Genomic DNA, 26,351 nt, shown 5'->3' on the forward strand with positions numbered 1-26,351 from the left:
AGCTCACAGGGCGCCGTGATTGGATCCCTCCCTTCCCCGCAGGAGCTGAGCATTGCTTTTTCCAGAGTCCACATCGTTCGTTAATCCTTGATCATTGATTTGACGAACCTCACTTGAAGACCGCGTACGGCCAAATACAATCAAACATGCTCTGACTGCTCCAGACCTCCTTCCTCGGTGCTCGGTGAAATATGAACTCGATATATTTCGGTCTAATGCTCTCCCCAACTATTCATCATGATAAAGGCTATCTTCTATAGTAAATTCGATACCCAGGAAGGTAAAACGATAGCTCCACATTCTCCTCCATTCACATCGTGATTCTAATTACTATCAACAGGACCCAAGGTTGTCCACCAGGTTCCTGACGGCGCAATCGTCCCGTCAGCAGCGGCGGCCGCACAGCAGACCCCGCTCTTCACTTTCTCCGACATATCCTTCTTCGTCATTCCGCGTCAAGAGTTGTGCGGAAACCTCCTGCAAGTATGCATTGGTGGCTATCGGATTCTGGGTTACCCTATCTGTATGAAGTCTCCTCGATACGACCGCAATGAATTCATCTTCAATTTCTGCCTCGTTGTCGCTGAGGATGAAGACTTTAGCAAATATACAAGTATTATCCAAAAACTCGCAGACTTAATGCATGGCCTGGAAGAGCAAAGCGGATTTTTGAGCCGTGACCATTCGAAGAGTGGTGAGGGTAAGCTGTATAGTCTGTGTGAGACTTTGATGGAAGACCTCAACAATTATAGCGAGTGTATGATTCCAATAGGTATGGGAGAATCTTCCTTTTTGACATTTGTGGATTGGCTTCTGACCTTTTTAGATGAGCTGAACACTCTCAATTTCAAACTTTTCCCCGTCTACCCAGCGCCTCCCCACGTGAAAGCATGGGAAGTGCCTCTTTTCACTGTTCGTTTTGAGACTTTTATGGATGAGAATTGGGATCTCACACTTCAAAGGGTAAAGTTGCAGCCAAAAGCGAGCTGCATTAAAAAGAGCACTACTGAAAGCTTCGCAGATTATCCCATATATCAATGGAGTAAATAGCGTTCGCATTATTTCCATTCTTGCAGATGTTGAGATGCGTCTCGCCTACAAGGCGATCCGGCATTTACTATACTACGGATGTGTTTTCCTTCTCGATATCTTCTCATTCGCAGCAATATATGCACCTACAGCCCAATTCAGCTCTACTATTGCTTGCGATGAAGGCATGCAGCAAGAATGTGCACGATACATCAATACGCGATTTGCACCTGCGCATCCCAAACTGGCTCCAGCACCGCCGCCACCACCGGGGACTTCCTCACATTCCCGTGCCGAGTTGAGTAACTCTCACGGTGGGGGATTCTTACTCGATACCGACGACATTTGGCCAGTTATCAGGGACGCTGATAATACTACTGATGAACCCGACCAGCCGAGACGAAAGTGCCTAGATGGTGTCGGCATTGTCGAGCTATACGCCAGTCTTAAACAAGGCCAGAGCGTCAAGCAATGGTACAGCCTTCACTCACGACAGCTAGCCAACGTCGATGTCCGCCGCTTTATCACTTTTGGTATCATCAAAGGCTTTTTGTACCGCGTCCACAAATATCCTTATGGCCCGCGTCCTGAAGCATTCAAATCTTTGAACCCAAAGATGTCAACAGCGTCTACGGCGTCCATTAAATGGGCTCTTGCTCCCTCAACATCAAGCTCAGTAGGCACCGGTGATACAGATGGTCCTCCGAGTAAAGAGAACTCTATCAGATTAGACCAAAGCGACCTTGTCCAACAAATACCACCACAACCACAACTACAGTCAGGCGACGAAGCCCTCGATGACCAAGGTGGCATATCGACATCATTTCGCAGCAACGGTAACAGCAACATTATTCCAACCCGGCCTGAATCCACTGCAGCAACCTCATATGAAGAGGAAGAAGATGTAGAAAACGAGAGAATAGATAAATTGCTCGAAAAGTACTTGGATGGACAGCATTGTTTTGATGAGATTTGTACCGAGTTGGAACTCAGTGAGCACGACTTGACGGCACGCTTGAAAAGGGTTCCCTGGTCTGTACATATTATACATCGGTAGATTTGACCTAGATTTGGGATGATTGATTAGGAATAGGTGTTCTACTATAACCATCGGTGGTATCTAATATAAAACCATAATATCAATGCAAACATACATTAATATTCATAAATCTATCAACCTCCCAAAACAGCCGAACCCCCAGAAGCATTGCAACGCCGAGATTCCTCTACATATGAGTTATCTAAAACATCAGTGTCGACACCCTCAAATGCATACCCCGTAACTCAGTCTATATACATCGCTCAGCCAAAAAAAGTCGTCAATAATTCCAGAGAAGTGATTCGAGCTTTGCGACTGGAATCTTGGATAGGAAGTATCAATGTGCATTACGGTCACTCCTGCTCCTCATCCCATCCTTCCAATTCAGCCTTTTCGTACTCGGCCATGGTAGCAGGATCAAAGATACTCTCTTCGCTTGACGGCACGGTAGTCTTGCTGTCTTTGAAGACGGGTCCGATGCAGTCCCGCCAGCGCTTGCGACGGTCCATAAGTGTACGGGCCATGTCGCCAATGCCGGGACGTCCAACACCAGCGGCACTGACAACATGACTGCCACCACCTGCTCCGCCAGGGCGGTGCTTCGCCTGCGAGCCTTTCTTGCTTTTGCCTAATGTTCGCGTTCTCTTCAAATAGGCTTGCTGGACCTGAGAATCTAGATCGTCGTGGATGGTACTGTACTCTTGATACGCCAAGCGTTCCTTTGCGATTTCTAAAAGTCGTGTCTTGCGGGCTCCATTGACAAGCATTTGCTTTTTCAGCTCGCCTTGCAGTAACCGCAGGCGCTGAGCAATGTCATCATCGTAATGGGCATCGAAATCAGGGTTATCTTCAGGACCAAGAAAGCCAACGTAACGGAGCTCTGCCTTTAACCTTTCATCCAGCTGGGCATGCTCTAACTTCGCTGCCGGTACTTTGAAATTGTTTGGGGAAGCATCAGGGAAAGAGGTGGCGGCAGGGAGAGGCTTGGTTTCAGATTCACCTAGAGGGTGATCCAAATCCATAAAGGAGTCTCCTAGTATACCATTTATCGATGAATCGCCGTTGGTGGTTCCAGAAGCATTATTCTCGTCGGGGGGGCACGATGTTCGTATCGAAGCAGGGAATAAAGACGGCTGACAAGCGGTCCAACAGACACTTTGTCCGTCTCTGCGACATCGTCCGTCAATTGATCGATGCTACCGCGACCTTGATTAAGTGGCAGACGATCTCGATCGCTTGAATGATCTATACTCATAGCGCCGTCCTCTTCTGCCCATATCTCGCTGTAGTGCTTCTTTGAGCGACGGGGCATTACAAAAGGGGTTGCACGATCTCCCTACATACTAGTTAGTTGAATTTTAGACTGCTGAAATCACAATATCTCACCTTCTCTTTCAAAAAAGCGATATCCTCCTCGGTCAAGGGGCGGACAAAAGGGTCAACCCAAGAAAGAAAAGTATTGGCGTTGACTTGGTTGGTCGGCTTTGCGTTACTGAAATCTTTATCAGGAGGAATTCCAGCCATCATATGGCTTAGATCACTCGGTGGGAAGTGCGCAACACTATAAATTTCTCTCTTCATGTCATCGGTTGTCTCTGAGGTGACATCCCTAATGTGGTAAATTGTGGAATCCTCGAACTTGAGAGGATCAGGCCCAAACACTTGAAATTGGGGGACTAGCTGCTGTGGTTCCGGTTGATGCGAGTCATCGCTATCTTCTGATTCAGGTGATTCGGCCACCTCGGCTTCGTCTTTGAGAGGTGGCGAGGCTAATGATGGAGGAGAAAGCGATGATGTGCTTCCTGAGGCAACATGACGAGACTTCTTCGAAGATGGCGATGTAGCTTCAAGGCTACGTTTACGGTCTCCTACAGGTAATTATTAGGATCTACAGTTTCAGCACCAGAAAGATACATACCTAGTTCACCACCGTCTTGCCGAGCCACCTCGTGTGCACCAACTGCAAGAGGGCGATCTTCTTTTGGAGGTCGCTCCTTTCGTTTTTTCAACTTCCCTCCCTTGAGAGCGCGATGGCCCTCTTCTTCGTCATCTGCCTCTCTTTTCATCTTTCTTTCTTCTGTATCTCTTTCCAATTCCAATTCCCGCTGATCTTCAATGACTTCTTTTCGTCGCTGTGAGAGCTCTCGCATGGCGGCGTTGCAAGTATCGCCCCGAGTATCAGCTAGCTGACTGAGATTTTTGAGATGGTCTTTCAGCAGCTCCAACGTTTTAACATCTGGGATATTGCTACCGCCACCTATCTGCTCTAGGATATCCGCATATTGAACCGCCGAAGACGAAAACAGTTTAGACAGCTCATTATCTAAATATCCAGAAACAGAAGATGTACCAGTTGCTGTGCTTGCGCTTAGACCAGAGCTTGGGGTAGTATTGCGACTTCGCGATCGGCGTGCTTCGCGACCTTTGCCCTTGCTTTTGTTCGCGAGAGGCATGGTTGGATTGAGATCAGGATAAGTAGTCGCTTGTAATGTAGAGGCGCCGCTGTCAATATCTAGCAGCAAGCTCCGATAAAGAAGGTTTTGGTGAGGGTTATAAAAGGCGGCTGATGAATTGCGTTCAATAGATCAGTTTGTTGGCGAGCATCTTCTATCGGTGAGGACGCGTAGGTAGGTCGGCGGGAGCGCTAACAGCTTGAATTTCGAGTGAACGATGGTTGTGAGTATGAAATGATAGTTTCATGTAGTTCCTGACAATTTCATGGTGGTGAGAAGGAATTTGGTCCAACAGCGACAGCGCTGGATGATGGGGTGTAGTTGAGTAAGCGCGTTGTCGAGGCGGGTCACGTGCAAATAGGCGCCTTTTCCCCGCGAATTCGGGCCAAAAGAGGAATAGTGCAATCAGTGCCAAGAATCGTTCCGTAAGGCTGTAAGTTCTCCGTTTGTCTCCGACTGCCTACTGCCCTGTCTGTCATATTCTCCCACGAAGTAGTATTTAACCCACTTTGAATGGCAATCTTTAGGAAATTATCCTGAATTAGAAACGTAACCTGCCGATGAATAAGGAACAAGAAAACGAGCTTCTGTCGTCAATAAATGCTTAACTTGACCTCACTCGGTGACCGGAAGCAATAACCATCAGCGGTCTACTCGGTCTACTCCTGATTTTTATTCCACTTATTTCATTCCCTTTTAATTTCTAAACATGTTGATGCAACCCGATTTCCTTCTTTGCCAGATTTGTGTGCCATTGTTTATACTCGTTTTGCATACATATATACTCCACTAAAGAGGCAAGGGGAACAATACCATGTGCCCAAATATTGAACCGAGTCGGCTACTCGGCATTTATATAGCATAACCAAAGCGAAAACATTTACGACTGATTCAGATATTCTATATTACGTAGAATGGCCTAGTTATATTATTAGATGTCTGTTTGTAAGCTGAGCAGCGATCAATTTGACGGTCTGGAACTTCAACCTACGTTCTTACCACCACTTAGGGCTAAATCCGCCAAGGGTTAGATCTTTAATACCATATAGCATCGAAATCTCTGAAGGCGAGCATATCTCTTACAACTATGCTTATTTATTACGCCGTCTTCGTCATTCAGATGAATGCGACCTCGGTTGAATCCAATGTTTTTGTCTCCAACATTCCTAAGCCCGCAAACATGCTTACCATCGCCAATCTACATTCTTTTCCACTTTCGGTATTTCCGGAATGGCTCAAATCTCCGATTATTTTCTTTCCACCATTACTTCAATTTTTTGGGGTAAACTTCAGCTTTGAAAATTTCTTCTGCTACAGAGATGTTACTATTCCCGTTGTATTGAAGTCGTGAGCGCCGGGTTGATTGCGCAATGGGTAGGTTTCAATGTTCTAAAGCGTGGATGTGGGAGATTATCAAGACTTGGAATTTCAACTAATTGAATAAACGCAGCTGCGCAAAGAATGACCACTGCTGTCACTCTATTTGCAGGACCAGGAACTCTGGATTGCGGCTATACAAATGGCATCGTGAGTGCAAAATATCGTATATCGAATCCAAAAGTGAAAAAAAAGTCTCATGGAAATACTCTCCAGGAAAGCGTCTCATTTCGCTTCGTTCTCGACGGCACAATACGGACTCTTTCCAACAACATGCCTCCTGCAGATGATTCGTACCGGGGGTTATTATTTGTCCCTGATCTCGATATTGATGACACCTGCAACACTATAACAGTGCCATTCGTTCCCAGTAATGTCACGAGACGCATCGATCTACCGGAATATGACCACGACATTATTGGCATTGCGCCCTGGGTGAATGCGAATTGCACACAGGCATATCTCGCCGCATCGCGACGCGAGAATGCTCGGGCCCTCATATTCTATCAGCCTGATAGCAACGCTGACCACGAATCAACCAAACCCCCACCGGCAGACGACAAAATCTGGGATTTGGGGGATAATGGACAGTGGAAAACTGATAACGAGTTTCCGGTTTATGCGATCCCTGGTCCGTCGGGGTCTAAGTTGATGCATCAGCTCACCAAATATTCAGGGCATTCCAGCAATAATAGTACAAATAATACTGCCGATAATACTTCTGGAGAAGATCCGAGATTCGCGGTTCGTTGCGCGAGACTGTATGCTTTACTTGATTTTGGTAAGATGAGATACAAAATATTTTCGATTACAAAATCTCTGACCGTGCTGGTTTATCTAGCACCCGAAACCTCATCGTCTGTGCCAGGGATATGGGTTTTCATTCTCGCGATCTTGGGCGCGTTAGTATTCTTGATGCTGCTTGCGTATCTAACAACACAACATATCCAAAGAAAACGGCGGGAAAATCTCCAACGACGCCTTGTCACAGGCGAAATCGACTTAGAACATCTAGGAATAAAGCGCCTTGTAGTCCCTCCACATCTGCTTTCGCAGTTACCAGTCTACATTTACCCCGACGAAGCCGAGAGAAAAACATCCTGTGACCCCGAAAGAAAATCCCACGAAACGGGTACTACCCAGAGATGCGACTTGAATGGCTCAAACGAAACATTAAATACCGAAATACAAGATCAACAATCACCATCACCTCAGCCATTCCCTAATGAGGTTTACGATGAAAGCATCTCTGCAATTCTCGAAGAAGTCTCACCGAATTCACAACCCCCACGGACGAAAAAAGGCAGCCGTCTGACTTTCTCCCAGCTAACGTGCGCTATCTGCCTCGATGATTTCGTGCCGGGATCTTCGCTCGTCCGCGAACTACCCTGCACGCACATCTTCCATCCAGAATGCGTTGATACCTTCCTTATGCGGGACGGCAGCACATGTCCCGTTTGCAAGCACAATGTGCTCCCACCGTCATTTATCTCGGATCAGGTTACGAATTTCATGGTTCGTCGGGAGCAGCAGATAAGGAGATTGCATAGTCATCAGGACGGTGATTTAGAATTGGAAGGTTTGTATCTGACTTCGTTTGAGAGGATGCAGGTTAGATTTCGTCGATTGTTTCGTCGATTATTTCGTCGGAATCGATTTGGCGCATCTGAAGAAGATGGTCAGATAGAGTCGAATCAAAGGCCGCCGCTATCTTCTGAGCAGTCGGATGAGACTCGTCAAGCGGAGGATCACGATCCGGCTCGGAGGGAGATGATACAGAGACGGGCTATGGCCTTGCTTGGAATGCCGGTGAATAATAACGCGACTCGAATTTCCGAAGAAAGTCATTCACTACCCTGATCAGCTCCTGCGCATCAACGCGATCCAGCGTCACCGTAATGTAAGCTTTGAAACCCCGATTCCGGAATGTTATTTACTGATGAATAATTTCCAGCGAAGAAAATTGATCTGCGACTATAATATCTGCATTTGGAGCCATTTCAATTTAGATTATATACCAATGTTTTGGAGTTGTGGGCTTGTTTGTCGATAAACTAAATACCCTGGGATTGCGGTTCATCATATTTCTCGGTTAATTTAGTATAAGAGTAACCAACTTGATTTATTCCGTTAGCTATAATATTAAATAATTGCTTCTCTATTTAGTATACGAAATATTGTTGTGTCAATGGCAGACTTGTCGCCGGCTCAGCAGTGCAGAGCTTCCCATCAGCCTCCACAGTCTAGTACTTATATCAGAATGTTGTATAGAACAGAAAAGATTTAGTGCAATACTTACGTATCTTTCAGGATCAACCTTCATTTTCGGCATTATGTTGTTATATTTCATATCCTGTTTCCCAATGTTCCTGCAGTTCTTCACTGGTTCGACGCGTTTCCGCAGGTTGTAGGTTTGAACGATACCGTGGGAAATGGAGGCTTGAGATACGAACATTATGGATGTATCCGGAACAAGGACCTGTTCTGTGTTTAGAGCGGATATAGGGCGAAATCTGGATGAAGGAACTTACTCCGAATTGGGGTCGCATGATTATAGGCTCGACGGTTGGGATGGAGGCGTTGGGGTCTCCCTATATAATGCATATCAGATATTTGCTGAAATCAGCGATTAAAGAAAGGCAAATACCATCTGAGCAACAGCAATCATGCCACTTTTGAGAACCATCTTAGGCTTCGTGCCAAAATTATCCGGTGTCCAGAACACCAGATCGGCTACTTTTCCAGCCTCTACGCTACCAATAAGGTGAGACATGCCCTGCGCAATGGCTGGGTTAATGGTATATTTGCTGATATATCGCTTGACGCGGAAATTGTCAGCTCCAGTGCCTTCATCCTCTGGTAGTACACCGCGCTGGAGCTTGTTCTTGTGCGCTGTATTCCAGGTTCGCAGGATCACCTCACCGCAGCGACCCATTGCCTGTGAGTCTGAGGACATCATACTGATAGCACCCAGGTCGTGTAGCACATCTTCAGCAGCAATAGTCTCTGCACGAATACGGCTTTCGGCAAAAGCAACGTCCTCTGGAATGTCCTTGGACAGATGGTGGCAGACCATCAGCATGTCGAGGTGCTCGTCGAGCGTGTTCAAGGTAAATGGACGCGTAGGGTTAGTGCTACTAGGGAGCACATTGGGGTGTTCAACCACAGAAATGATATCAGGAGCATGACCACCACCAGCACCTTCGGTATGGTAAGTGTGGATAGTGCGGTTTTTGAAGGACTGAATCGTCTGTTCGACGAATCCTGATTCGTTCAGTGTGTCGGTGTGGATCATACACTGAACGTCGTACTCATCGCACACTTCAAGGCAGGCATCAATAGCAGCCGGTGTACTTCCCCAGTCTTCGTGCAGTTTTAGTCCGGCTGCACCAGCAAGACATTGCTCCTGGAGGCTTTCTTTGCCGCTATCATTACCTTTGCCTGTGATACCCATATTGATAGGTAATGCATCGCAAGCCTGGATCATCTGGCGCATGTGGGTCGGTCCTGGAGTGCATGTAGTAGCATTACTTCCGGTGCTTGGTCCTGTTCCACCACCTAGCATAGTAGTTATTCCAGATGCAATTGCCTCATTTACCTGCTGTGGGCAGATAAAGTGAATATGCGTATCGAATCCACCAGCAGTTACAATTTTGTTCTCCGCAGCAATGACATCAGTCGAAGATCCTACGAGCAAGTCGGGATGAACGCCGTCCATAACATCAGGATTGCCGGCTTTCCCGATACCGGCAATCTTGCCGTTTTTGATGCCAATATCGGCTTTGTATATGCCACTCCAGTCAATAATAAGCGCGTTGGTTATGACTGTATCAAGACAGTCCCTGCTGCTTCGAGCAGAAGCCTGACCCATGCCTTCACGTAACACTTTTCCTCCTCCAAATGTACACTCATCACCATATACCGTGAAATCTTTCTCAACTTTGACCCAAAGGTCAGTAGATCCTAGCCGGACCAAATCGCCAGTAGTCGGCCCAAATAGACGAACATAAGCATCCCGTTCTAATGAACAGGGGGTAATGAGACCCAAATCTCCTACCGGTTCTGGGGCATGTGCAAAACCGGCTTGCTGTAGCCGAAGTACAATTTCTTCAGCACGGCTCGTATCAACCTTTCCAGACGCAAGATTGTTGCCGCCATTTATGATCTTATTGCCGCCGATTTCGACCAACGTGACCGTCTTGGTGTCACCCGGCTCGAAACGAACGGAAGTACCGGCAGCTATGTCCAGGCGATAGCCGTACGCTTTCACCCGATCAAAATAAAGCTGAGGGTTTGTTTCAATGAAGTGGTAGTGAGACCCGACCTAACAAAATTAATTCCAATCTTGATTATTCCCTGGGGAATATTGCTCGTACCTGAATCGGTCGATCACCTTTACTCATCACTTTAAGTCTAATGCGTTTCCGGCCATCATTAAGCATAACCCTTGCATTCTTGACTGGGATAACTGCACCAGGCTGCCTCCCAGGCTCATAGGCCTGAGGGTCAGGGTCAGGAAATGCCGATTTTGGAGGAACCGGTAGAAAGCTGCCGTAAAGGGCTCGTTCCAAGTTTCCATCCTCGGAACTGATCGGGTGGTGGACGGTGACTAGATACGTCCCCGTGGGAAATGTGCCCTCGACCTGCAACTCAACTAGACTAGAAACCACTGAAGGGAGAACATGGCGACGACCGATCATGGTCTTGCCAATAGACATGAGGTCGGCGACAGTGTGATTGCCATCACGGATGAGCTGGTGAACTTTGTTAGAATGGAATTAATGGGATTTTGAAGCCACTGGAGCATACTTCTTGGAGATTGGAAGATATCAAAGCCTGTATCAGATTAGATCACAAAATAACCGCTACTGTGCTAAGCTGCCGGACGCACCGTTGCTTCGGCATGGTTTAAGCGGACTCCCCGAGCCAGCCGGCGCTGGGCCAGAAAGCCAAGCTGCGATATCACTAGCTTGTCGATCTACAAGTGCGAATGCTAGTTAGTCATACATCTAACATGTATCTCCTACACGATTGAGAAACATATCATGCATAGTCGCAAGAACCCGCAGAGAACAACAATACAGGAAGTTCACTAGCATACCTCCTTCGGAATGAGCTGCATCTTCCTCGCGGCGTACAGGGACAGCTGTAGCTATCGCGCCAGCAACCAACAAAGGTCAAGGGTTTGGTGAATCAGGATTTCGTATAAAAAGCGAGCAAGAACATGGGGATGATGATAGTTATGAATCGCAGGCGGGGAAAAAAAGCAATGAGGAAAGTCAACGTGCTCGCAGGACTTGGAGGAGATTAACTGCCTGAGGCTGCACTGATAAGATAGGGCTGCCACTGATAAGATAGGGTTGCCACTCCTCATAGGCTGCAGCTTACCTATACTCTTCACTAATAGTAACTGCCATTATCCACCCACTGCTCTCTACCCGGATTGGAACCATGAAAATTGACTGGTATTAATTGAACTGAATTATTCTGAACCGCGATAATTTTTGGACACAACCCGAAGACCCAGCGCCCTCACGATCCCACCTAAACCAACCCATGTTTGCATCAAGAAAACAAAACAGAATAAGCTATGCGCCGACAAACTCTCAGATCACAGGATCTCACATTGGGGCCACGGAGAAAAGATTATGTACAAAGAAGCACCGCCACACGACAGCTGATAAATTAGCAACGCGAGTTGCGCACTTACTCGTCTCCACCGACCTCGCTCTTGCGCTTCTTCTTGTTGCGCTTGCCTTCAGTAGAGCCAAGAGGCTTGCGAGCGGACGCAGGATCCTCCTTCTTGCCTTTGGAAACAGGGGTCTGAGTCTTTTTCTTTTCAGGCGAGGCCTTCTTGCTAACAACTGGCGAAGAGGCAGTGTTGGCCTTGCCTCCAACACGACGACGCTTGCCGCTGGGAGGGGGAGTGGGTTCTTTGGGCTCAGGGGATGATTCGTCTTCATCGCCATCCTCTTCTTCGCCCCCTGACGAAGAGGACTCTTCGGCCTCGGCCTCGGCGGCAGCGACGCTCTGTTGCAACTGAATGTCGGCAGTAGCATTGTCGTCTTCAGGAGGTGCAAGTCCAGCCTTATACGCCTGCATCTTGGCTCTGTAGACGGCAAGGTTGTCTGCATAAAGTTTCTTCCAGACCTTTTTGACCTCTGTTAGCATGTGTTGGACAAGTGGTGGGACTCTCGAAAGCAAAACATACCCCCTTCTCCGACTCAGGCATTTCAGCCCAGCGCTTAGTGCCTTCCTCGGCGACATCCTTGGGCTTGGCATCAGAACCCATCTCTTCTGCAATAGCGGCACGGTTGTGACTCATGTACAAGAAGTAGGGAGTCAGGGCACGCTTAGGGGCATTAGGATCATGCGCAACGCGCTTGCGCTTCTTCTTTTCACCTTCAACTTTGCCCTCATGTGGGCTCACGTGACGAGGCAAGCCAGCAAGCAGTCCATTCTCGAGGAGAGTAGAGGCAAGGCCACCTGCGAGACCGCTGCCCAGGCTGCTTTCGATGCCAACAGGGCCACGGTTCAGGACGGTGTTTGCATGGTTGATGTAGGCGCGAGACAGATCAGACACAGCTGACTGCAGAGAGGCAAGGCTGACGATGACCTGAAAATTGGTTAGTTGCAGTTGGTTATAGTTTGGGTATTCGTCAAGTAAGTCGAGAGCCACGAGAGCCGCGCTAGCCCTCTGGATTTCTGCTGCGGCTTGTTGCATGGGGAAACCAAGGTTAGACGTTGGCTCGGGGGGGTCGCGTTGCGAAGGCGCGACGCTGATCTTAGCCATCGTGCACGGCTTTTTGGAAATGAGAGATTGCAGTCCCAAGACAGACAGTCCAACAAACAAGACTACAGTGCAGGGGAATACAAGCCAGGGAAGGGTACAGCAAGGCCTGGGGAGCAACAAAGATGCACAGTGTCAAGGCAGGAGAGGAAGGACGGCGCGGGAGTGTTGTTTGGGGCGCGTCGCGGCGAGCTTTGGGGTGGAACTTGGAGGGAGAGTGGAGGGAGAGGAAGAGCACTTACACTGTCGCGGGTACGAGTAAAGTCGTCAATGTTGACGGTGACAATGGCGTCCTTGGCCTTGGCTTCGTTCTTGCGAGACATGATTGCTATGGCAGGTATGTATGCTATTGTCCTGAGAATGTGTACACGAAGAGAGTGGGAGAGGGAAAAATGCTAGGGAACAGGCCGCGCGCTGGGGCGGGTAGGCAGCAGGCGGGCGCAGCGTGTTATGGTTTGTTTTAGGGGTGGGGGAGGGAAAGGAAGGAGGAAAATTTTTGGCTTGGGGGGGCGGGCGGGAGGGGGCATCAGAAGCACTAAATAGCCGCAGTCACAGGCCGACGACGACACTACTAGGCGGGCTAGACCTAGGGGCTATTTGGCAATTGGCAGCGTTCGCCATTGCCCAACGGCCCAACCAGGGTGGCTGCCCCTAGGCGCCAGGCTCGGGGTGGCTGTTTTCGTACTAGGCTACCAGCGCGCGGCATGGGCACCGCGCTGCAACAGAGGCAACTGGCCAGTCGTCTCAGGCCCTGTTGTAGGCGGTAGCGCTTGCTCCTCCCGCGCTCATTGGGTCTCGCGGCGTGGCAGCTGCAGCGCCGTGCCAGACGGTGCAGTCACAGTGCCTGCTGCACTACATGTACCATGATTTAGGCGTCCCCACCCTCCTTCCCGCCGCTGCCGTTTCAGAGTCTCTCCCAGCCTCCCTCTCCAAGCCTCGGGCTCCCTTCTCCTCCTCTCCCCGGCGTGTGCCCCCGGGACAACCACCACTTCTGGTGTGAAGGTCGCGTCAGCACCACCAAAACCACGATATCCCTTGTCACATGTAACTAGCAATCGCACATGCGGAGTTAATGCTACCTAATATGATTTCTCCTCACATGAAAGCCAAAAAAAATGGAGTGATCGCAGGTGCATCGCTGTTAAATATTAGAGATCATTTGATAATTCTCATTGATTTGTTGCTGTACGTAGCGGCCAAAAATCACGAGGCACACGTGCCCCGCAAACCGACGCTAAGGCCCGAAGGCCCTAAAAAATGGAAAGACTGGAGGGCGGGCATTCACCAAAGAGTGAAAACTAGACACTGGACTTGGAGTGCCCGCACGCTGCGCATGGACAACCACCCGGGCGACCCGGGCACGCTCTGCTCCGATTCGGCCTGCGCCTGGATCTTGCATGGGTTTCTCATCGGCCCTGCAAGATCAAAGAAAGCAATGCGAAAAAGCAATCATAGCTTGGCACGCTCGTTGATTACTCAACTGCTCTGATAAATAATTAAATAGGTTCTAGCACTATCCAGCTCACTTGAGTGTTTCAAGTGGCTGGCGCAAGCAATAGTACTACGTTTTTGATTTCGGGTGGGAAGACATGTACAACCTCGGGCAGCGCTATTTAGGTGCCGTCTCTTTTTGCAGCCCCGCGTGCCAGCAGTGAGTCTGGCGACCGTAGCTTCCGTTTAATATAGCCTCTTGCGAACCACGGTAACGCGGCTATGTGCCCTGCCTAGCGCTCCAGTACCCAGACACCACTAACAGGGCAGCACACTCTAACATTCCATGCCCCCTTGGGGCGTTATAACCTTCATTGCTCCGTGCGGCACTGTTATCTCGACTTTTACTGTGATGGTGAATAGGGTGATTTACTCCAATTCTCTAAGCTTTCAAATCATCAAATAAAAAGGCAGCCTCTAAACTATACACTTTACATACATTTACACGTGTTATTACTTTTATATGTCCGATTCGAATATTGAAGTCAATAACTTTCTGATCCATCGTTGATTACAACAATATATTTTCTAAGTCAATATGGTGCGGATTGATAACAAATACCTAGGATTATTCTCAGCCTAAGAAACTAAATAGTTAATTCGATACATATATCTATGTCCATCTGGAACGCTTCAAATATCGATCTATATATTCTATCATTATACCAACATTGAATTGTAGCTTGGTTTCTTAATCATGTAGAAAACCATGAAACTTAGAGAACATAGAGACGCAGTAAGAGTGATAATTATTCTTGGACATAATTATATTATTTAGCTATAATTGACAAGTTACTTACTCCCTTCCAGTTGTCATTGCTGTTTTTGGTTGTTCAAAAAATATCTGCTCTTGTCATATGAGCGAAGTTGTTGACAACATGCACTTGTATTTAATCTAGATTCCTTTTCAAGCACCTCATCTCCGGACTACTTTCAATTGGCATGCTAGCTAGCTTGTAATGCACTTGTGTATAAGATAGCTTCAACTGCTATCTCATATCAACTAATCTTAATATATCTGCATGATAGGGCATATACAATTGAGGGATATATCAATTAAATACTACATGGGAAGTTGACGTAACGATGTCTAATTTCGATAATCTGAAAGAAAATTAATATTGAATCGCCTGTATGCAATGCTGAATCGAGCTCGACATCTGGAGCTGATTGGTCTTTATATTTACGCACAAAATGGGTTGTTTTTAAAAACTTCAAGGTCATCGCTGGAGCTGATATTTAACGCATTTTTATTCACGAGAGGAAAATTCTAAAGCTACATTGTAGAGTTGATATACTCGAAATCACAATCGCTGCATTTACATCTAAAACTTAAAGACCTGTTCCTTGGAGTAGCCGAGCTCCTTGAGGTAGCCCGTCAACTCTCCTTGGTCCTTCGGGCTCAACTTGCCTCCGCTAATGGCCTTGTACAAGCCAGGCGGCCCGCAGACAAAGACCTTGATATCTTCTTCCTTGGGCTCTGGGAGCACAGTCTTGAGTAGCTCCTTGGTGATGTAGCCTTTGCCGCCAGTCCATTCCTTGGGTGGCTTGTCAAGGAGATAGAAGGCCTTGAATCGCTGTGGGTAGGTGTTCTCCAAGTCCTGAAGCTCCTTCTTCAACAAGATATCCTCCTCGCTGACATTTCCATAAACCAAAGTGACCTTGGTCTTGTCATCGGGGTTCTTGAAGATAGCACGGATCAGCTGGTACATGGGGGTGATACCAGTGCCACCAGCAAGGACGGCGATGTGCTTGTGTTTGTTGGCCACCCAAGGATATTTAGGGATTGGCCCCTTGAAGTCCAGGCTTTGACCAACATTCAGGCTGTGGATATGCTCAGACATGGGTCCATTGGGGTAAACCTTGACGATCAGGTCCAAGTAGCCGGGTTGGTCTAGTTTCAAATTAGAATTAGAAAATTCGAGGCGACATTGCAGACATTTCCCATACCTTCATCAGTAACTGGCGTGTAAGGACGAATGACAGGCTTTTCAGCACCTGGAGGGGTGAACTTGGTGATAAGGGCAGCTGTAGCTCTTTGTTAAAATACATATAGCCCACTCGTCCAAAGGAAGCTTCTTACATGCAATGTGCAAGCCAGAGGGCGCATCCTTGTCGGCGAATTCGAAGCGGAGTCTTTTGGTGTTGGGGCTGAGATCCTCGATTTCCCTAACTTTGAGGTTCACGAAGCCCTGTTCACCGCCAGTGAAGACTGGGCTGCTCAGCTTGGTCTCAGCAGAGGCACTGTTTCCCTGTGTGTATCTGTAGATCCCGGCACCGATGCCAATGGCACCAATCCCAAAGGCAACATTCTTGAATGTGTTGTTCTTGGCGGGTGCCTCGGTGGAGTATTTGCGAAAGCTCTATTTGAATGCACGTCTCAGTCTTTGTCGGACTATTTAGGGAACTTTGATGCTTAGTTTTCTGCTTACCTGTCTCGCAGGCTGAGAGAGCCTGAAAGCGGACCGCGCGAACATATTCAGAACCGATGTGAGGAATTGATAGAAATCAGTCAATCAATCAACGATTCAATGGACTCGAAAGAATTGTAGTGCAGGTGAGACCATGGAAGAGGTTCAGGTGCAGCGGTTGGTGTTTGTTGCTTACTGGCTCGGCCTCCGACAAGCTCTGGCCGTCCAGCCGTTATTATTGGCTTTCGTGACGCAATTGGGGGGGAGCGACGCCGGACATTACTAAGCGCTCGGCCTTTCCAGTGGCCCGAATCCGTCCGATGTCCCTTGGCGTTTCATTGTAACCCAAATCTTACTATGTACGATAAGAATATTCGTTAAATACTAGAATCCTTGTACTTTCTATCCAGTAACTAGCTATTAATGAATACAGTCAAGAACCAGCAATAATGTTGCCGGTGAGGAGTTTATCCATTGCTACAGTGCGGGTGGGAGAAGGATAACGTCTTGAGAGAATCAAAGAGCAAAGTTCTAACCGTGAATGCATAGCATCTAATTCTGCTCGACGCTAGACGAGCCTCGTCGTGGACGGGAGTGACATTAAACGCATACAGAGTTAATATCCATATGCGATCCGCTAGCCGAACTGATTGAACACTTCTGAAGATAGTAAATTTTTGATATCATTTGTAAACGCGGTATCATCTGGACTGGACATGACATAAAAGACCATCAACCCCTACATAGAGGCAGCCAAAAATGCCCTCTTCGTTTCATATGCTTTTCTCCCATATCGATGCTATGGCCATAGACAATTATAGAACCGCAAACCCTCAAACCCCAAAATAAACACAGTACGCTTAGGCGAAAGTGGATGGACGCTGGTGGGCGAAGATCTTGCTGTTGGACTGAGGAGGAACACGGTGAGGAAGGGGGAACTTGAGGCCCTTGGTGAGGAGCTGCTTGATATAAGGGCGGCGGATGCTTTCGTTGTCCTCAATTTCAACGACGCGAAGAATCTGTCACATAATCAGTACTGATATAGGAAGAGAGTTCATTTGGACATAGCTTACGTGAATAGAGCCAAATCGGGCACGGTGGCGGGCTGCCATGTCCTGGTACAAGGACTCAACGGCGTCGGTGCGGGAGAGTTCACGGAATTCCTTGTACATGTTGTGGGTACCGGAGCGAGAATCGTAACGGATCCAGATACCGAAGTTCTTGACCTTGGTGGGACGCTTCTCGTTGATCTTTTCGAGAGGTGTTAGTTTGTTGTCCAGTACAGCCATTCACAGAAAATTCCTTCACGGGTCACATACAATGTTGAGGCTGACGATTTCACCGTTGGCCTTCTTGACCTTCTTCAACTTGGTAAGGAAGTACCAGAAGCGTGACTTAGCCACCACTGTGTTGGGAGCAAAGATACGCATGCGGTACAGCTTGGGCGTCGGGTTCGCCTCGGAGGGCAAATGACGCCCGATGACCTGGTACTCGTTGAGACGACCTAGAAGAGTCCATCAGTATTGTAGGCCAGTAAAAAGCATAAATAGTTCCGGGCACAGCTTGATTTCCACTTGTCGGGGGATTGAGTATTGCGAAGGTCGCATGATCCTTGTGAACGTCGAAGTTTTGTCTGCAGTTCGAATAGTTGTGTCCATGTCAAATCCCAGCCGTCAAAGAAAACATTCGCTCGCATTCAAGTGCAATATTTGCGCGTATTCGCGATAAAAGTGTGTCGATGGTTGCGTGAATTGTCCATGGCAGTCTCACAAAAATCTCGACCCAGTAGGCACAGAACAAAGCGGGAAATCGAAGCTGAAGCCCGGAACGGTTTTTTATGATAATAAAAATTGTGAGCTTACCCATCTGCAGAGAACCGTTAGCAAAATGAATGGAGTGGTTAAATAGAGCATGCACACTCACTTTTGTCGATGTTGTGTCGAGTCTCCTGAAGAAAGGTATGCCGCTGACAGTCGAGTGAAGCCGAAAATGGCGGATTGTGAAGTTCTTCGTGCTAGGGCTGTGGCCCTCCGCTTAAGCGAAGTGGAGGCTGAGGCGCACGCTAGCCGTTATGGGTTCACCAGCCACAGTTGCGGGATGGTGGGCAACTGGCCAGTCACGGCCCGCCAGTATTAATGGCTACTATGCATATGCATCGTTGGTCTCTTTTGTTCTTCCATCTTAGACGGTTATCGACTGGCCTCAAACTTGTAGTACTGCAGAAAGCCTGGGCCAAGCGATAAAATAGCCATGGCATCGGTATTTGCCGACTTCAAAGCTGGCCATACGCAGCAGTCAGGGCCTCTTTTGGCTGCTGCTCTCACACCAGCCGCAACTGCGCAGGATCCCAACCGCCTCCTGGATTTCTACTACATAACCAATAGCGCAAGCTCCGAAGGTGACCTGCGTCATCATCTTCTTTATGACAGACGCACTGGTGTCAAGCTTAGCAAGCAACAAGGCAACGCTTGGGTTAATGTTTTCAATGCTTTTTGGGCCACTATCGCCGAGCTAGTCAAAGTCCAGCAGGAAGCGCGAGGCAGCTGGCTGAAGGTATTCGAAGCGTGGAAGGAGTTCACCAATCAATTGATTCGAGGTTATTCATCCAACCATTTTCAGTCTTGGACGATACCTTGTCTCTATGTCGCTGGGAAATACCTACGCTCTTTCGCTATAAAAGCGGACGCTGCCGATTCCTCTCAGAATGCAGCTTCTTTCGGTAATGGGTTTCAGGACGATGTGGTTTCAAATGTAGAGAAAAATGCCAATCTAGAAGACGCTGCGAGAACGATCAATCGAATGTTCACACTTTGCTTGAGCGACCGGTAAGTAATGCACGTCTCGCATTAACACGTAAGCTGATATACATGATAATAGAGCTCCAATCGAAGAGTCACGGAAATGGGGCATATATGAGACGACAAACTTGTTATTCAAGACGTATTTCAAGGCACGAATCCTATACACAATCCCTTCTCTATATCTACGCGTCTGTCTTAGTCCGCAACTAACATACGTCTAGCTAAACCAAGTTGGGCTTTCCAAGAGTGTTCTTCGTGCTTTGAATGCATCTTCGGCGGACATGCCAAGACTAGAGCAATTTCCAAAATCCCACATTGTAACGTTCAACTACTATGTTGGGCTCATTCATTTCTTGGAGGAAAATTATAAAGAGGCATAGCTCCATAATAAGCCTTTGTCTGCGACCCATTCTAATATTTGTCTAGGCCGAGGAAAATCTTACACAAGCATGGTCGCTGTGCAAAGCAGATGCTTGGAAAAATAAAGAGTGAGTAAAACACTTTTGAAGCTTATGCCATTCTGACACTCTCAAGGTTAATTCTCACCTATCTGATCCCCTGTCATATTGTCACCACACATAGACTACCAAGCCAGCAACTCCTTGCACCCTTTCCTCGCCTGGAACAACTTCTCCGGCCACTTTGCGACTGTATTAAACAAGGAAACCTAGTTGGCTTCGATACCGCTATGTCTGCAGGAGCAGATGAGTTTGTTAAGCGTCGAATATACCTGCCGCTCGAGAGGGGTCGTGACCTAGCTCTTCGAAATCTGTTTCGCAAGGTTTTTGTTGTAGGAGGATTTGAACTAAGCAAAGATGGACAACCTCCTCTCCGACGCACACGTATACCTTTGACTGAATTCGCAGCTGCTTTGCGCATAGGCAACAAAGCTGATGAAAAGTCCCGTGTTGACATGGACGAAGTTGAGTGTTTGTTGGCTAATATGATATATAAGGTGAGTACACAGCAGGTTCGCATGGTTCGCTTAACTAACGAGTTGGTCAGAACATGATGAAGGGCTACATCTCCCGAGAACGCGCCACAGTTGTACTCAGCAAGTCAGGGGCATTTCCCGGGACTGGCGTGTAGATGAAGGGTCCCGCCTCCAATGAGTCTAAGCAGATTCAAAATGATGACACTAGCGCCGTCATAATTGATACTTGGCCAGCATATCCCGATTACCACGTACTGACCAAATAGAAGTACGCAGCTTCCAAAATATCGGCTCATAACCATTCCTGAAAATATCTTTTAACGATATGGTCGATTCTAGAGAACCTTTAAGTAGGAGCGTGGGTTGACTACAGGAACGTGGCAAGTTAATCAGCAAACAACCCATAATGAAACAGATCCGACCAATGGCAATTCTCGTGACCTATCTGTCACATTTCTACAGCTAGTCCTTTATCTTAAGGTCCATGGCAGGCTTAAAATTTCTATGCAAGCTGTTCACTTGAAGCATGTCACTATATAGCTTTTGGCATTTTCGCCAACAAGGTGAGACTCATAGTTTTTTTCAACAAACTGGGTGGTACGTCAGTGAGGATTGCCAATGATTTTTATTTGTTTACTCGTCCTAGGCATATTTGCCCTACTCGCATACCCAATGTATCCGCGAGTACCTCTCCTTGTGCCTTGTATCGCAGGAGTCCTACAATTTCCACAGAACTTCTTGACATCTTTTCTTTGAAGAAGTCTACTACGATGCTCGCTATGTCTTTTATAATAGTCCTCGTATGCGCTGGAAAGAGCTATATTTAGACTATATACATAAGTAATCCATCCGCGAGTTTCACGCTTTGTGCCTAGTATCGCAGGAGTCCCACAGACTTCACAGGTACTTCCCTGTGGGTTTCTTCGGACTGCTCTTTTAGCGACACGGTATTCTACAGTAGCCTTATCAGGAAGTTCTCCTTTGCGATTCCGAAAATCATAACAAGATTCGCAAAGAAGTCCCTCAGAGGGATCTGCTGGGTCTAGAGAACAACGCCGCGGCTTTCGGTCCCAGTCGCGCATAGCTACTTTAGGGCAAGTCATCCTCTTACAAGTTGAATCCGCACACCGCGATGCGTTAGAAAAAGCAGGATGTGGAAATAGTCTATTTATAGGCCAGTCTAGGTTTGTGCTCCAGATAAAGGAAGATTTAATCTTCAATGATTGCGCTATATCATCGATAAGAGTGTCCATCACCTTTGGATGATGTTTCCCTTCATAGCCACGCCATTTACATGTACGAAAAAGGATCATAAAAATCCCTTCAAGTAAAATTAAGTAGCCCTTCTCAATTGAACAGTCTTCAAAAATAGCAATAGGCGTGATATTTGGCTGAACATCTTCGTGACAGAAGAACTTGTAATGCTTCGGATTTTTTTCACTTTTAGGAAGCGTCTGCGGTGTATAGTCCCGTGCCATTGTTAGATGTTCCTTGATTCGCTTATATAAATCATTCGTGGAACCAATATATCCCGTAATTCTTTCCTTATTGCAATGCTCGCATAGGAAGAAATTGGCATACACACCCATCGAGCCATCTACGGAGGATTCTGAAACAAGATCGAGGAGGTCATTTGCTGACCAACTCTCTTGTTCAGATAGCAATTGGACATCATTAGTAATTGTTGGAAGATACATATCTACCAACTCATCTACAGATGCCCTACGAAGACAGCCCCAGAAACCTATGTTTATTGGCTGACCACTACCAGAAATTTGGTTATTCTGTGCCCATGTTACAAGGTACGTTATAGCATTGCAGAGTAATTGAGCAAATGAACGTCTCTGACTTTGACGCCAAACAACATCTGTGTCTGACAATGAGCGAGCTGGCTCATCTACTTCAGGACGTTCGGATTCAACGAGATGGTCGCTATCATCATGATCGCTCTCGTCAAGGACCTCATCCCCCTCAGAAAGGCCTTCCCATTCGGACGAGTCCTGACTGAGAACATTCTCATCTTCAGTATCACTCTTATTACAAAGACCAACGCCTTCGTGAGGTGAACTTTCAATGAGTTCTTTGCTCTCATGGTTGAAATCATTATTATGATCTTCACAACCCTGTATAGAGTCTAGACCCACAACAAGAAGATCCACAGCTGTATTGCTTGCAGATTCACTTCCCCCTTGAGAACCCGGGATACTTCCCGGAACATGAGGCCTTGCATCAACAAACTCAAGGTCATCAACTATATTAGCCATCCCATTATCCCAAGCATGAGGCATTTCAGCGACAGGGCTGGCAGGTTCTTCATTCTCTTGAGGACCAGGGATCTTAATTCCGAGACTGTGAGACCGATCAGTATCAACGCAGGCATTTCCAGATGGAATATCGTCCTGGTCTGATTCGAATATACTATCCGACACTGCATCAGCCGACACAACACAAACGGATTGAGAAAGCGACACTATAATTACCTGGCTTTCAATCCGAGGGTATCTAGTCTCACGATTGGCATCGCTTGAATCCCAATGATTGATCGTCTCATCGTAATTGATGGGACGACTTGGACGAAGAACACGTCGACTAAAAACAGATTTCCACACAGAAATAGATGATCCTCATCTAAGAGACGCTTGGACAAAGAAGTATTTAAAGCTATTATCAGCAGTGGCTGCTATACACCCATCAGCAAGAATCTTCAATGATGAGTATAGAGTTACTTGGAAGTTTTAAGGCAAGTTGATGGAAACACTCAATTATTCATTGCAGATGAATTACAAATTATATAGTTGACCAGCATTACAAAAAGTGAGATTCGAGCAAAGATATACACATCGATCAGCTATTCACAGGGAAGATACACCTTCTTAATCTAACAGACACACAGCATCCCACCTCAAATTGACCACTCACAGTCAGCTATGATGTTTAAAGTGTCATTCACGCTGGTTGTGACTCTTGAAGTGCGTCAACTTGTGCATCGAAATCATCGAAATCCCCAAGAGAGAGAAGAGCATCTCTAGTCTTCAGAGAAGTTGTCTTATCTGCCACGGCCACGGCCAACTTACCGGTAGATAAGATAAGGGGATTGATGCGCTAACACCCAAAAGGAAATTTCTGCATCGCGGGCTCGGGACTCAAACGCTTCCTCCTAGCTTATATTATCTTTAGGTGCCCCATCAGATCCACTAGAACAATCCAGTAAAACCTACCAAAAGAGTTTCTCCGCAAATCGCCAGTTATGTGCCGCCTAACCCAAGAAACCCTTTTGGAATGCCTTTTACAGCATGGAGTAGGTATAGAGGATGTCTGGAGGTATCAGATTGCCTATCGTCTCTCATTCATTGATGAAAAGTTGTACCCAGGTCTTTCGGTGTATAAGCCTTTATGGAAGTAAATACTAACTAGGAGTAAAACCAAATATCACACGTTAGAACTCATTTCAACGCTCTATAGCTTTGCTATTTTGCATAGACAGACCTCCAAAAGAACGGATTTTGATGGAAGACGGGGTCAGCATTCTGGTCGTCTTTGTCAACAATGACACAACTTGCCATCTCGGAACCAATTCCTATCCGAGAATTCAAGGTTCTAACCCCCGAAGGAGAAATTAAAGTTAACGAGAATAGCATATGGAGTCGCTTCTGGAGTAAGTGATGTATTTTGGTATCGATCTTATTGCTCTTGATTTCAAAAGAACGGGCAAATATCAAAATACCTACCCTTATGAAAATCGACAAACAGAAACAACGAGCGTCAATTTCTAAACTTCATATCCAATCTGCTTTGTAGATCAATTTGTAATGTACATGATTATCCCGAAATCATTAATAAAACCTTTCACCAGACTCTTTGGGCAAAGTGTTTCTTCTGGCAATCTTCCCTAATAGCAAACAAACCCGCAAGTAAAAAAAAGCAAGGACGATACAGAATGGATCAAAAAATTCAACCAGATGACTGATCTTGAAATTCTTCATTTTAGAAGATCATAATAGTACAGAAGCACCAGCCTTTATCCATTGAGGATATTTCAAGGTCAGTTCTGAAAGCAACATTAATATTCTGGAATGAGAAGGGTGTGGTATGTATGCATATACGAAGTGGTGATGATGTATGATTATGTTCATGGGAGCCGTAACGACAAGCGTCTAGCGAGAAGAGGCAGAAAAGGGAGATTTCGGTGACTTGGAAGAGGAGGCGAGATCATCCTAAAAAGGAGATATTTGTTAATTTAAAATATCGGAAGATAGGTTTAGCACGTTTACCATATGATTAGACATAGCAACAAAAAGGTCAAAAAAGAGCTTGCCACCCTGCTCCATCTCCATCTGCATCGTGCCACTACGTTTGAAGGTTGATCTGCTTCGAATGATCAGAGCCAGGTAGTGTGCACGGAGTTTGGAGTCTGTATCCGGCGTGTGGGCGTAAGCATACCGGGCACTAGATAAGATAGTGCTACAGTGGACTCCAGATTGTAGACCTTGTTTGCGAAGAGCTAGTCGTTTCAGATCTGGTAGACTATATCGTACAGCAGCACAGCTGAAAAAGATTAGCCGCCCGTGAGGTATAAAGTTGAAGAATGCCGCTTACTATATGACCGTGTCCTTCAAAATCATGGTATCATCGACATTGTACAGTAAAGCAGATTCCCCATCAGTATCCATTTGATCATTCTCTACCTCCCAGGTATCACGACGCTTATCATGCACTAGCCGAGGGTAATAATCGCCTTTGTAGAGAAATTCAAGTATACAAGAGAGGATTTCTGGTTGTTCGTCTGGCAGATTAATCTGCTTGTTATGAGGCTCGAGAAACTGGCCGCGACAGCAGGCAGCAAAGAAAGGTGACATGCATAATACATGCTCGTGTGCAGCAAACAAACGTTGCTCTTTCCCCACTGCGATGGTGATGATGGCCGATGTAAGATCCCTAGCGATGCCGGAAGGTATCAGACCCAGGTCTTGTTTTCACGGATGCAATATGATGGACTTACTGATCGACTGGAGACACGTCGAGTTTCTTGTCTCGTCGGGTTGCCCGAGAACTAGTGGAATGCTCTCTGAAAGACCTCTTCATGCTGCGAGACGTCGATTTGCCCGCTCGATACTTGTCCGAGAAGCTATCTGACCGACTGTAGGTCATCTTCTTGGAAAACATTTTGTCTACCTGATGGAGCTAAAAGAGTCTATGATAATCTGAGATCGACAATCGAAAGCAAACATAAGCAAAGTGATATTAGTTCAGCTTAGTACTGCTGAACCCTGGTGAGTGGTGGCCTTGGGCTCACGGAATAGGGGCATCTTCTTGCCGCCCGACACGAGCAAGGGCACATCTGCGGGTTTTATAGAGGGACGGATGGCAACCCGAGAGCCCGGAGTCTTCAGGCATCATCCCAGATTGCGAGGGAAAACGATAAAGGGCATTTAGCAACTAATAAAAGCTAAAGCTCAGCCGTGCGACACGGTCGACGCGCTGTCCCCCTCCATTTGCTCCCTGATTGGCCCGAAGCTATCGCGAAATTGACACGTTGTCACGTGAGTCAATTAAGAGTGGTCGGCGGCCCCAAGGGATAATGCAGGATTTGCCTAGTCATGCAGCAGTGAGTCAAAGACTCAACGATGGCGCATGGAGAGTTCGGCTAGCTGTCTAGCCTGTGCCGATGCTTCCAAGTTCCTGGGCTTTTGCCCGGGTGTGGAGGCAACGCTGACTGCTCAAAGATGGGTCATGCCGCTGCTGGTGGGTGGGTGTTTTGTACGGTATGGATCGGCTCGAGTAGCTGTTTCCTGCAGGTACGTACACTGGTGCCTGTGCGCTGTAAACCCGATATCAGACGGCTAGACAGTCAAATTTCAGCATTATTATTTACGCTACTATCCCACTACTGCAAGGATCCTGATTGTTGGAATTACTTGGCGTCACCCTGTCTGTCGCCTTGAGACAGGCTAGCGAATGGCTGAACGGGCTAATTGCCATCTCTCCACCGAAGCTCCGGCTGCAGCAACCTCGGAGCTCGAAGTAAT

The 26,351-nt window shown here is 47.0% G+C and overlaps 11 protein-coding genes across 11 annotated transcripts; 4 read left to right on the forward strand and 7 right to left on the reverse strand.

Annotated features, from left to right (window-relative positions):
- Nucleotides 1-237: 237 nt before the first annotated feature.
- Nucleotides 238-2,086, forward strand: BGW36DRAFT_292805 (nitrogen permease regulator Npr2; the record flags this gene model as incomplete). The annotated part of the gene is made up of 4 exons (XM_046210935.1): nucleotides 238-280; nucleotides 341-772; nucleotides 827-963; nucleotides 1,022-2,086. The coding sequence occupies 4 exons, from the start codon at nucleotides 238-240 to the stop codon at nucleotides 2,084-2,086; spliced, it is 1,677 nt and encodes a 558-aa protein (XP_046074249.1).
- Nucleotides 2,087-2,421: 335 nt separating this feature from the next.
- Nucleotides 2,422-4,521, reverse strand: BGW36DRAFT_357205 (putative transcriptional regulator Ngg1; the record flags this gene model as incomplete). The annotated part of the gene is made up of 4 exons (XM_046213857.1): nucleotides 2,422-3,201; nucleotides 3,225-3,404; nucleotides 3,455-3,936; nucleotides 3,987-4,521. 4 exons carry the CDS (start codon nucleotides 4,519-4,521, stop codon nucleotides 2,422-2,424), a joined length of 1,977 nt encoding a protein of 658 aa, XP_046074250.1.
- A 1,461-nt stretch (nucleotides 4,522-5,982) lies between these two features.
- Nucleotides 5,983-7,758, forward strand: BGW36DRAFT_292315 (uncharacterized protein; the record flags this gene model as incomplete). Its single annotated transcript, XM_046210905.1, has 3 exons — nucleotides 5,983-6,048; nucleotides 6,094-6,679; nucleotides 6,740-7,758. The coding sequence occupies 3 exons, from the start codon at nucleotides 5,983-5,985 to the stop codon at nucleotides 7,756-7,758; spliced, it is 1,671 nt and encodes a 556-aa protein (XP_046074251.1).
- A 241-nt stretch (nucleotides 7,759-7,999) lies between these two features.
- Nucleotides 8,000-11,182, reverse strand: BGW36DRAFT_374384 (urease Ure). The gene is made up of 8 exons (XM_046215671.1): nucleotides 11,000-11,182; nucleotides 10,790-10,876; nucleotides 10,708-10,734; nucleotides 10,275-10,652; nucleotides 8,546-10,222; nucleotides 8,430-8,489; nucleotides 8,198-8,377; nucleotides 8,000-8,141 (listed from the first exon to the last, which is right to left on the reverse strand). Exons 1-8 carry the CDS (start codon nucleotides 11,018-11,020, stop codon nucleotides 8,061-8,063), a joined length of 2,511 nt encoding a protein of 836 aa, XP_046074252.1. The 5' UTR covers nucleotides 11,021-11,182; the 3' UTR covers nucleotides 8,000-8,060.
- A 168-nt stretch (nucleotides 11,183-11,350) lies between these two features.
- On the reverse strand, nucleotides 11,351-13,183 carry BGW36DRAFT_374386 (uncharacterized protein). Its single transcript, XM_046215672.1, has 3 exons — nucleotides 12,931-13,183; nucleotides 12,110-12,514; nucleotides 11,351-12,048 (listed from the first exon to the last, which is right to left on the reverse strand). The coding sequence occupies exons 1-3, from the start codon at nucleotides 13,009-13,011 to the stop codon at nucleotides 11,605-11,607; spliced, it is 930 nt and encodes a 309-aa protein (XP_046074253.1). The 5' UTR covers nucleotides 13,012-13,183; the 3' UTR covers nucleotides 11,351-11,604.
- A 2,229-nt stretch (nucleotides 13,184-15,412) lies between these two features.
- Nucleotides 15,413-16,794, reverse strand: BGW36DRAFT_374389 (putative NADH-cytochrome b5 reductase). The gene is made up of 4 exons (XM_046215673.1): nucleotides 16,612-16,794; nucleotides 16,263-16,542; nucleotides 16,130-16,207; nucleotides 15,413-16,073 (listed from the first exon to the last, which is right to left on the reverse strand). The coding sequence occupies exons 1-4, from the start codon at nucleotides 16,654-16,656 to the stop codon at nucleotides 15,505-15,507; spliced, it is 972 nt and encodes a 323-aa protein (XP_046074254.1). The 5' UTR covers nucleotides 16,657-16,794; the 3' UTR covers nucleotides 15,413-15,504.
- A 172-nt stretch (nucleotides 16,795-16,966) lies between these two features.
- On the reverse strand, nucleotides 16,967-18,582 carry BGW36DRAFT_374392 (ribosomal L18ae protein family). Its single transcript, XM_046215674.1, has 4 exons — nucleotides 18,453-18,582; nucleotides 17,910-18,094; nucleotides 17,664-17,840; nucleotides 16,967-17,609 (listed from the first exon to the last, which is right to left on the reverse strand). Exons 1-4 carry the CDS (start codon nucleotides 18,454-18,456, stop codon nucleotides 17,451-17,453), a joined length of 525 nt encoding a protein of 174 aa, XP_046074255.1. The 5' UTR covers nucleotides 18,457-18,582; the 3' UTR covers nucleotides 16,967-17,450.
- A 258-nt stretch (nucleotides 18,583-18,840) lies between these two features.
- Nucleotides 18,841-20,480, forward strand: BGW36DRAFT_395617 (uncharacterized protein; the record flags this gene model as incomplete). The annotated part of the gene is made up of 6 exons (XM_046218063.1): nucleotides 18,841-19,415; nucleotides 19,468-19,540; nucleotides 19,613-19,765; nucleotides 19,818-19,879; nucleotides 19,926-20,346; nucleotides 20,397-20,480. The coding sequence occupies 6 exons, from the start codon at nucleotides 18,841-18,843 to the stop codon at nucleotides 20,478-20,480; spliced, it is 1,368 nt and encodes a 455-aa protein (XP_046074256.1).
- A 184-nt stretch (nucleotides 20,481-20,664) lies between these two features.
- BGW36DRAFT_447217 (uncharacterized protein) lies at nucleotides 20,665-22,876 on the reverse strand (the record flags this gene model as incomplete). Its single annotated transcript, XM_046221718.1, has 2 exons — nucleotides 20,665-22,743; nucleotides 22,806-22,876. The coding sequence occupies 2 exons, from the start codon at nucleotides 22,874-22,876 to the stop codon at nucleotides 20,928-20,930; spliced, it is 1,887 nt and encodes a 628-aa protein (XP_046074257.1). The 3' UTR covers nucleotides 20,665-20,927.
- A 1,681-nt stretch (nucleotides 22,877-24,557) lies between these two features.
- BGW36DRAFT_293073 (uncharacterized protein) lies at nucleotides 24,558-25,488 on the reverse strand (the record flags this gene model as incomplete). The annotated part of the gene is made up of 3 exons (XM_046210963.1): nucleotides 24,558-24,870; nucleotides 24,922-25,260; nucleotides 25,325-25,488. The coding sequence occupies 3 exons, from the start codon at nucleotides 25,486-25,488 to the stop codon at nucleotides 24,558-24,560; spliced, it is 816 nt and encodes a 271-aa protein (XP_046074258.1).
- Nucleotides 25,489-25,957: 469 nt separating this feature from the next.
- Nucleotides 25,958-26,341, forward strand: BGW36DRAFT_374398 (uncharacterized protein). The gene has a single exon (XM_046215675.1). It carries the CDS (start codon nucleotides 26,049-26,051, stop codon nucleotides 26,265-26,267), a length of 219 nt encoding a protein of 72 aa, XP_046074259.1. The 5' UTR covers nucleotides 25,958-26,048; the 3' UTR covers nucleotides 26,268-26,341.
- Nucleotides 26,342-26,351: the final 10 nt, after the last annotated feature.

Source organism: Talaromyces proteolyticus (assembly GCF_021365285.1).
Source record: "Talaromyces proteolyticus strain PMI_201 chromosome Unknown BGW36scaffold_4, whole genome shotgun sequence".
NCBI lineage: Eukaryota > Fungi > Ascomycota > Eurotiomycetes > Eurotiales > Trichocomaceae > Talaromyces > Talaromyces proteolyticus.